At 35.2% G+C, this 10,594-nt stretch overlaps 1 protein-coding gene across 1 annotated transcript; it reads right to left on the bottom strand.

Annotated features, from left to right (window-relative positions):
• Positions 1-4,088: 4,088 nt before the first annotated feature.
• Positions 4,089-8,432, bottom strand: LOC107470958 (uncharacterized). Its single transcript, XM_016090388.3, has 6 exons — positions 8,020-8,432; positions 7,722-7,864; positions 6,772-6,915; positions 5,505-5,690; positions 5,281-5,405; positions 4,089-4,751 (listed from the first exon to the last, which is right to left on the bottom strand). The coding sequence occupies exons 1-6, from the start codon at positions 8,225-8,227 to the stop codon at positions 4,526-4,528; spliced, it is 1,032 nt and encodes a 343-aa protein (XP_015945874.1). The 5' UTR covers positions 8,228-8,432; the 3' UTR covers positions 4,089-4,525.
• Between the last annotated feature and the right edge of the window lie 2,162 nt (positions 8,433-10,594).

The following is a 10,594-nucleotide window of genomic DNA, read 5'->3' as shown; positions in this document are numbered from 1 at the left end:
AAATATTTTTTTGTTTTATGATTTTATAATTTTTTGTATTTTTTGTATTTTTTTTGAAAATTATTTTGAAAAAGAAAATAAGAAACTCAAAATTTTTAATAAGAATTCCAGGAATCATGCAATGTTAGTCTAAAGCTTCAGTCTAAAAAGATTAGACATGGCTAGCCAAGTTTCAGCAAGACATTACATACAATAGCCAAATTGATGGGAATCAACTAGCTCCTGTGATGATAAAAGCATCATCCGAAACTCTAAAATTCATTGTTAAAAATTCTGAAGACAAAATAAAAAAGAAAATTACATAATCTAAGCAACAAGATAAACCGTCAGTTGTCCAAACTCGAACAATTCCCGGCAACGGCGCCAAAAATTTGGTGCACGAATTTGTGATCTCTGACAACGGCACCAAAAACTTGGTACACGCGATCATAATCTCAACACTTTCCTCACAATTCCGCACAACTAACCAGCAAGTGCACTGGGTCGTCCAAGTAATACCTTACGTGAGTAAGGATCGATCCCACAGAGATTGTCGACTTGAAGCAAGCTATGGTCATCTTGTAAATCTCAGTCAGGCGGATTCAAATGGTTATGGGATTTTGATAACTAAAAGATAAATAAACATAAAATAAAAATAGAGATACTTATGTAATTCATTGGTGGGAATTTCAGATAAGCGTATGAAGATGCGTCATTCCTTCTGAATCTCTGCTTTCCTACTGTCTTCATTCAATCATTCATACTCCTATCCAGATTCTTGGATGGCTCAGCCTTGAAGTTGTTGCTACTATTTGCAATCCTCAGAAAATGACACAATTTCCAATAGACTCAGGAATGTAAGCAAACTTTTTAAAAATTCAAAAACTTCTTGAGTCTACCCTGATATTGACCCGACCTAAAATAAGGGAAGAGCTCATGCTATACTTAGCTATTGCTGATAGAGCTATACCTTCAGCCCTTGTCTGAGAAGAAGAGGAGAGGCAAAAGCCTATTTACTTTGCAAGCAAGGCGTTACAAAGAGCAGAACTGAACTATCAAAGGATACAAAAATTTGTTTATACTCTTGTTTTGGCCTTCAGAAGATTACGACCTTACTTCTAAGCCCACACAATCAAAATCCAAACTAATAAACCCATGAAGCATATCCAGCAAAAAGAAAGTGCTACGAGCTAGTTTTTATTGGTCAACCTTATAAAAAGTCGTCAAGAAATACCCGCCTTGTCAGTTGCGTACAAATTTCCATGTAACACCTCCAGAAGAGCTCATCAGTATCACTTTTCCGTGGCCTTTTGTAAAATGGGAATTAGATCTGCTTCGGCCGTTTCCTCAAGTACTCGGATAAGTCAAATACCTCATAATGGGGATCGACTACTATGCCAAGTGGATTGAGGCAGAATCTTTGGCCTCCATCACTGTACAAAAAAATCGAAAATTCCTCTACAAGAATATTGTAACAAGATTTGGAGTACCATTTTCAATCACAACTGACAATGACACTCAGTTCACTAATTCAACATTTAGAAACTTGGTAACAAATTTAAAAATCAAATGCCAGTTCACATCGGTCAAACATCTTTAAACCAACAGAAAAATAGAAACTACTAACAAAGTTATATTATCCGAGCTCAAAAAGAAAATATAAAGAACAAAAAAGACAATCGAAGAACTTTCGAAGAGTCAACAATTGAAAAATCTCCATTTTGACTTGACTATAATATAGAATTATAATTCTTGTTGAAGTGAATGAAAAAAATCCAAGAGTAAGAGTGTACAATGAAGTAGACAACATTCAAACATAAAAAGAAGAGCTCAATTTCTTCCTAAAAATCCAAAAACATGTTCGAATAAGAGAGAAAGTATTGAAGCAGAAAATGATTACAAGGTATAACAAAAAAAAATCATAAGTAGGAGCTTTGCCATGAACAACCTCATCTTTATCAAAAATGACATTGGTCAAATACCTAATTTTTTATTTTTTATTGTATGAGTAGAGCATGTTGTGGTCTACGTAGTACTTGGGTGCGACTAAAAAGAAGCAATAATGAAGAAAGAGAAGGAACCTGATGAAAAGCACAAAAGGGCAAAAAACAATGTTTCTGGTTGTGGATGGGATGTGGTCAAGAGATGATTGCATTGTGTGGTTCCTCTTTTTCTTTGGGACGCATGGACATGCTGCTTGTCCTCATCGATTCTTCTCTTTCGAATCTTTCTAACACATAACCAGATAAATATAAATAAATAAAAGACTATTATTAGGAGATCAAATTCTCTTTTAACTAAACTAAGTTATTTAAAAGAACTCAGCAATTCGGATTTTGTGGCATTTTTTTTTTGTGCTTTTCTGTTGCTCTTCCATTCTTTTTTTTTTCTCCATCTCCTTCTCTACTTCTTCCTTTTTTCGTTTGTTTCATTTTTATTAACTAGTCGAACACATTTTAGGCATGATATTCATTTGATACCGTTAGAAACGTATATTTTTTTGTGTCCAATTATGTTTTTATAAAAAATTAAAAAATATTTTTTGAATTCCGCATGTTCCTTGTTATGTGGTATCCTGTTTCCATCATAGACTAGTCGTGTGTTATCACATTAGCAAAAATAATTAATTTTTAAATATACTACTTAAAATTCATCTAAACACATGAATTTAGATGAATGTTATATTGTAAGTCCAACAAAAATAAAATTTCACATAGAATTTCTGTTATTTAAAGGAATACATTTTAAAAATGTTACAAAAATACTTATCTTCCAGTATTTGGCAAATAAAACTGGTAGCTTGCTGCCTGTTGCTCGTGATTGGTGGCCAAGATGTTACGTTTTCTATGCCTGTGTTAGTTATACGGTTACCACAATTAGTTACTAGTTACTACCAGTAGTTGTCTCACTTAACTTTCTGTGTGTAACCAGCAACAAGAAGTTCGCGAGGCAATGCACCGATTTTTCTTTTATAATTTTAACTAAATGTGGTAGAAAGTACAAACTCAAGCAAATAAATTTTGCAATTATCAACGAGAGAGGCTGTCACTAGTCAAAAGATTTTTTGGCATGCAAATAAGAGCTACACTAGAGTTTCGTATTGTGCTGATAACTTTCATAAATATTTAGCGATTTTTTCTTCAGTTAACTTTTGGAATTTCATCATTAAGACTACTCAAATATTTCATGGTATTAAAATTTATTTGTGTTTGTTAGTTGGGTATTATGCAAATATTCTGCAACATACACACTCCAAATAACTATCATAGGTATCAAAAAGTGTATTAAGAAAAAGATCCATATCTATGGTATTGATAGTTTATAAATATAGGACAATTCTCACCAATTGAGTTAAATCCACTTATCCACTCAATTATATAAGTATCAAAGCCTACCCTCTGGTTAATAGCAAACCAAATAACGAATTGTTGCCATAGGTACAAGTACAGCGTGCTTCAATTGGTTAAATCAATTGGGCTAAGGCTTACTAATAATTTATATTTATTGTCTACTTATGCAAAAAATGGTACAAATTTGTAATAATTGAAACAGGATTGGATCCATATGCCTTTTAATATATTGCATCCGGATTTGAATCTTGACGAATACGCCAAGTATTGAAAAGGAATCTTTTAGTATTATGTGGGTGAGTGTGTAATATAGATGTATTGTGTCTGACAAGAAAAAAAAAAATTGGTTGCACTCCAAGGCCAGAAGGCCTGTTTTAATGGCATCTATGTGCCTTGTGGAAGTGCACCCCAGTACCCAGTTCGAATCTTAGCTGTGAATAGAAAACTGTTATAATAGAATTCATGGAAAGGGGACGGTATGTTAAGGGTGTAACTTGACCCCAAAAAAAAATTTTGATTAAATTTTTTTCTTAAAAAACATGGGATTTCTGATATTTAATTTCTAGAAGTGTTTGTAACACACCAACATTTGATGTCAATTAGGTACATATTTCATTGAGAACTTTTAAAAGATGCAGTGATAAAGATCCAAACAAAGAGGGAGAGAAGTTGGGTTGAGGCCTGAGGGTACAAATACTACAAAACAATATTGTTTATTGCCTGATGCAAAAGTCACTTCGAGAAGCTACTAAGAATGAGTTAACAGTGAACTTGAGTAATATAATTTAAATCAAAAAATGTTATTTGTATACCAAAATCAACTACTAAAATCAGCCACTATGTATATAAATATACATGTTATTTAATTTATTTTCAATGCGTATTTTATATTTTAACATATATTTTTATACTAGTGGCTCATTTTGATAGCTGATTTTGGTGTACACGTAGCATGATTGTTTAAATCCTGTGCTCAAACCTCAGTGCCATATAAAGAAATTAGTGTGCATAAATTCTGAGGATCACACGGGGAAAATGGTCATTTACACAAGGGGATGTTATGTACTTTAGAGAGAATGTGTGCTACTGCTTCTTTCATCAGATATATGTATCTATAAGTGGACAGTAATGGCAGCACCAGAAGTTTTCTTTCTAAATCTTCACTGTAAATGAGCATGCCTAACCGTAGTGTAACTTCAAGGAGAGAACTTCGAGATCAACTTGTCAACATGGATAATGATATCATCTATTCGCGGACGAACGGTGGCCTGAGGCTGAAGCATCCAAGTCACAAACTGATGCAGCGCCTCTGGATACGGAGGCTTAGGTCCAGCTGGCCATTTCACCTGAGCATTTACAACAGCCAGTTGCAGGCTCCCGCCGGACTCACCAAGTGCATATTCAAATGGAGATACCCCATACCTGCAAGATATCCCAGCCATTTCATCAAAAAGCCGCAAACAAACTTATAGCACTAGAAAAGAAGATAAAACACAAACCAAGCTAGTGCCATGTTTATAGGGGAGGTCAGGTCAGTGTCACATGCTGCAAAATATATGGATTCCGAGTGTCATGTAACCTATATCTTATGGAGGTTGGTGTATACTTTTATAAACGAAGGGGTGTTGTCCGTGTATAATATTATATAACCTCATAGTAGAGATTATTTACCATGAACAAAATGACCAAACTAAGGCTATTGCATTGTCACAAATCACAATCTACCTTTATTGAAACGAGGAATGCTAGAGGACCATAAGAATTTATTGTCTTTGGCCATCAATTAGCTATCAATGTTTAAAAGTATGAGATAAAGTATGTTATTGAACTGAGTTGATGGCTAAGTGATGGCCAAAAACAATAAATTCTTATGGTCCCTTAGAATTTCTCTATTGAAAATGCACAACATACAAATGAACAGAATCGCAAACAAAAAAGGTCTGATCCTCACATAATCGCATACAGTGTGCATCCAAGTGACCAAATATCAGTCCTCTCGTCAATATCAGCTTGGCTTGGGCAATCCCACAGCTCAGGAGCTCGGTAAGGGGCAGAGCAGTGTTCAGCCGCCCACTCCTACACAGGAAGTAGCAATCAGCAAGACAGAAAGCATGCTAGGATTTAACGTAAAACACAATAACTTTTGTTGACGGAAAAAAGTGAGAGAGAAAGAACCTGCAACTGCAAAGCCTCTGATCGGGAGCGAATTTGCTTCCTGGCAGGTCGAGCACTGCCAAAATCCATCAGTATGGCAAGTGGAGGTTGGCCTTTTCTATGTGTTATGAGAACATTGCCTGGTTTAACATCATTATGTGCATATGGAGGATCTAAACCATGCATATGCTTGAGTCCTGCACAAAGCTGTTGGGTTGATTTTACAGGGTCAAAAGCATAGTTATTTAACTTGCCCCAGCCATGAAATTGGCCAAGGCACTGTGAACCAGTGGGTCACTTGTCAAAGCACTTGAACTAGAGTTAATTAAGTACTCCCTCTGGTCATAATGTCCAGTTATAATTGTGTTCATGCTTACGGAAATACGATTAGAACATCTTGATTTTAGATAAACTCAACTGATTATACAAAATTAGCTTTATTAACTCTTCTTTAGTACTTATTTTCTCTTTCTACTAATCACACTTTCTCTCTCCTTTCTTTAATAGCATTTGTACTGAAAAGTTATATTAATGTTACCTAGCTTTTATCAATGGACACTTATTTAGACCAAATAAAGTTTTAGAAACAAACAGTTATTTGGGACAGCAGGAAGTAAATATATAAAAATTCAATTTAATAAATACACAAACATAAATAATTGACCCCAACAAAAGAGAAAAAAAAAAGGATACTATGCAACAATAACAACTTTGGCTCAAGTTGTAGTTGTCTATGCCAACTATGTAAAATGTAATACGTTCAAGTCCACTTAGTGGAACTTCTCAATTTATTCAAAGATTTCTATGGTGCAAGGTTCAAGAGTTGCTTCGCTAACTGGTTTAACTTTGACCAGCCGGTTCACACTGGTTTTCACCAGGTCTGGCCAAAATTATCCAAGCTGAATGCTTATCTGATCCAAGCCAAGCACCAGACCAGACAAGCCAGAAATTCACTGGTTTCCTGTCCAAACAACTGGTCCAATCCAGGCTTTTTATAAGTGATTGAAAGGGTTATAAAGAATTTAAACAGCTGTGGTCAATTAGAAGCAATGATACCTAAAGAACATTAAGAGTAGATATCAAAAGAGACTACAATAGACATCAAACTGAGGCCCCATCTCAGCCATTTAATCACAACATACTCCACAAATCTCCACATCATATTAAAATATAAACAAGTGATCATGAGTTGAAAATCTTGGGTTGCAACAAGCAACAATTTATTCACTTAAACTCCACTACTTTCTTTTAGAATAAGGTAATAAGATAATAAAGTGGTTCTCTTTACCTGACTAAATATTTGAAGAACATCTGTGGTAGAATAGAACTCCTTCTTGGCTTTCATTGTATTAGCATTGTCAAACAATGTTCCATCCAAATGAACAGGAAATAGCAAGTAAGCTTCATGGGTCCAAGATGTCTCTTGAGTAGGCTGCCAGCAAAAAGCACATTTACTTAACCCACAACTAAAAGCATAGGACATGTCAAGGAACAAAATAAACCCAAAAACAAAGAAATGCAGAGAAAAAAGTTACAAATTCCCAAGAAAAGAATATTAATATTAATATTACTATATTTTCTTTTTTGGATTTGGATCCTCTAAAATTTGAATTTCACTTTAGAGAATAAAGTGTGATCTCTCACCATTCATTTCATAAGTGGGACCAAGAATAAATATGAGAGAGAAACTATTCAATGGTAGAAGATCACACTTTACTCTCTAAAGTGAAATTCAAACTTTAGAATATCCAAATCCTTCTTTTTACCCAAGCTAGAAAGTATTCTGAAATAATCCCAAAGACTAATATCGTTATCTAAATTCCAAAACAATTTCTTCAGGTGGAAACCATGCGATGTGTGATGTGACCTTCACGGGCATCTCTTTACACTCCAAATTTTCGGTCTCTTCTGTGAATCATAATTGCATAAACAATTCATATGTATTGGAAATATCTTCAGCCGACAGAGCACAATTTATACTTGCAGATTGTACATTGACGCTAACAAAATCTCATATGTTGGGTTACAACTTATAAGTTACCCAAAAAGTCTTCATTAGAAAAGCCAGAATCAAGAAATAATACAAGCACATCATTCATCATACGGTCATTCTAGACTTCTAAGGTTACACTCTTGATTCATGTCTCTTAGTGACTTGGAACCTCTACATTCTTAGCTGATACGCTAAATCTAAATTCTAGGACATGGAAATAAGAGTTAGGAGCAATCACTAGTTACCTTTACTGAAATGACTGCATGGTCAAGAAGTGGAAGCAGATTCGGATGACTGAAAAGAGAAGAAACACGGATCTCTTCCTTCACCAATGCCAATTGCTCACTATTCTGAATAAGAACCTTTTTCATTGCATAAGTTCCATCATCTGTGGAGAAAGAAAGAGCAAGTGAAATCAATCAATCATACATACGATAGAAGATCCTCTTTTCATTATCATCACAATTAAGATAACATTTCAGATCCAAGCAAGGCAGATAAGCAAAGAATAAATCGAGAGGGTAAAATTGGAAATCGGCAAACCGGAGAGAAGAGAGGGATTCTTGAGCTTGTTGGCGAGGCCAGTGAGAGAAGAAGAGTCAGCGGGAACTTCTTTGACCAAGTAAACGTAGGCGAATCCACCTTCGCCGAGCTGCCGGACGACGCGGAAGCGATTCTCGTTGATCCAAACGTCGGCTCCGCCGCTAACGGCGTCGTATAAGGCGTTCAGACCAGAGAAGGAGCACCCCATCTCACTCGAATCACTCTTCGCATGCAGTGAGTGTTGTTCTGTTTTTGTTTTAAGACCGTGTTTGGAAGAGGCAAGTGATTTCTGATTCTGATTGCACGTTAATTGAACTCTACGTCTCTACGCAAATCAGAAATCGTGAGTTTGTTAAAAAAACTTAAAACTTAAAAAGGAGAATGGCATTTGTAATAATCTTAAAAGAGTTACGAAAAATTTTCATTTTGTAAGGAAATCGTTTGAGGTATATAAGAATTAAGAATGAAGCCTATTTCAATCAAGTATTTTGCTACTTGAATTAGAAAACTTTTGTCTCCTTCCCTTTACTTTTTTTATTTGTAAAATATATTGAATATCGTTTTTAACAATTTATTATGATAAAAAAAATCTTATTAAATTATAATAAATTTATTATATTTAGTTCAACTAACTCATATTTATTAATATATTATTATATAAGAAATATTGAGTTAAGTTTTAAAGTGGTCTCTGAAATTATACTTAAATTTTAAAATAATTCTTAAAGTTAATAGTTATTTAATTTTGTCCTTGAACTTGCACTTCCGAACTCTTGCTGATTCATAAGGCGTTTTCTGTTCATCGAAACACTGAAAACAACGTCATTTTGTATTTATTAAAAAGAAGAAAGAAAATAAGAAAAACACGCTCCTGTTCCCCTTTCCCAATCTGAAGCCATTCCCCTTCTCCTTCTTCTCTTTCTCTAACCTGAGATCCTTTCCTTTTCCCATCCCCTTCCCTCTCTTCTTTCCCCTTCCCTTTCCCCTTCTCCAACCTGAGGCCCTTCTCCTTCCCTTTCCCCTTCCCCTCCTCTTCTCTAACCCGAGGCTTCTGTCACCACCTCTCGCCAGCTTTAATCACGGCGCCATGCTACTCACCCCTTTCCCAATCTAGTCTCTCGTCTTTATCTTTTTTTTTATGGGTTCTTTTTTTAATTTTTTACTGCAATGGAGTTTGTTCTGATATCTAGATGCATTGATTCTAGCATTTGTTTTTAACCCTATTTTTGTAGTCCCTGTCTTGCTTTACTGGAATCTTTATTTCATTAGTTTACTACATAAAGTCCACGTAATTTGAAAGCATATATAATGTCTCTATGCATTTGTTATTTTGTACGGAGTGTATGAAGAAAAAAAATGAGGTAATGGAGGAATTAATTTTGGGATTAGGGAGACAGAGGGAGACAGAGAGGAGACAAGAGAAGAAGGAGAGGCAAAAAGAGATAGAGAGGAGACAAGAGTGTAAGAGATTATGTTGGGGAAGGGGGGCGTGCGGCGGGGCGCGGCACCGTGACGGAGGCCGGCGAAAAGCGGCAACAGAGAGAAAGGGGAAGAGAAGGGGAAGGGACTCGGGTTGGGGAAGGGAAAGGGGAGGCTCAGTTTTTTTTTTAATAAATATAAAACGACGACGTTTTAGTGTTCCGATGAACGGAAAGCACATTAAGGATTAGTATGAGTCTCAAAGTGCAAGTTCAAGGATAAAATTGAGTAACTATTAACTTTAAGGACTACTTTGAGACTTGAGTGCAACTTTAAGGACTAATTTGAGACTTAACTAGTGAAATGTCTAATGATACTAAATAATTTTCTTATGTATGTTATTAGTCGATAATACAAAAAATGATAAAAAAATTATTACAAATATCTAATAAAATCCGATAATATCTTTTGGAGCTAAGTCTTAAAGTAGTCTCTGAAATTGTACTCGAGGCTCAAAGTGGTTCCTAAAGTTAATAGTTACTTAATTATGTCCTCGAACTTGCACTTCGGGACTCATAGTAATCACTCAGACAGTTTTCGTCAGTTAGGCCCATCAAAAAGCACATGTGAGATCGCTGACACGCTTGGGCTATCCGATGTGGAAGAGAAAAGATTTTGGTGGTCATTCCCTGAATCATTTTGAAAAACTTTAATCCCTAAATTTGGTGAAATTCAGTGACATTGGTCTTTTCTCTTCTCTCCTTCTCTGCCACGATCTGCACCACCATCAAAATCTTCACCTCCACCTCAACCATACATGCTGCCTTCGGCAAATTTTTCATCCCCAAATCCCACATCAATGTCGCGCGCCACCAAAATATTCAATGCATAGTAGATAAAATCTTATAATATGCTTGTTTTCTTGCTGAAGACCAGTATAGCAATTATGTAATTCAGGTTGGTTATGTACTTTAAAGCAATTATAACTTACTCTTGTCCCCTTTAAAATATTTTTTATTTTCTAATTCATCTTTTGATGTTCAATTTATAAAGATAGGGCTCTTTCTTTCAATTTTTGGATTAGTTATTTTTCAGCTAATATTGTATTTCATCATTGCATTACAATATGATTTTTCTTCTGTAGCTTATGCTGTAT

The sequence above is a fragment of the Arachis duranensis genome, chromosome 10 (genome assembly GCF_000817695.3).
Source record: "Arachis duranensis cultivar V14167 chromosome 10, aradu.V14167.gnm2.J7QH, whole genome shotgun sequence".
Lineage (NCBI taxonomy): Eukaryota > Viridiplantae > Streptophyta > Magnoliopsida > Fabales > Fabaceae > Arachis > Arachis duranensis.
This window is presented reverse-complemented; position numbering and strand designations above follow the sequence as displayed.

What these genes read in the sequence shown, in the direction of transcription:
- LOC107470958 (XM_016090388.3), bottom strand. Translation starts at nt 8,227, where the DNA reads ATGGGGTGCTCCTTCTCTGGTCTGAACGCCTTATACGACGCCGTTAGC. An exon ending in GAATCCCTCTCTTCTCTCCG is followed by an intron (nt 7,865 to 8,019) that starts GTTTGCCGATTT and finishes CTTTCTCCACAG; the next exon opens with ATGATGGAACTTATGCAATG. An exon ending in TGCACACTGTATGCGATTAT is followed by an intron (nt 4,752 to 5,280) that starts GTGAGGATCAGA and finishes GATATCTTGCAG; the next exon opens with GTATGGGGTATCTCCATTTG.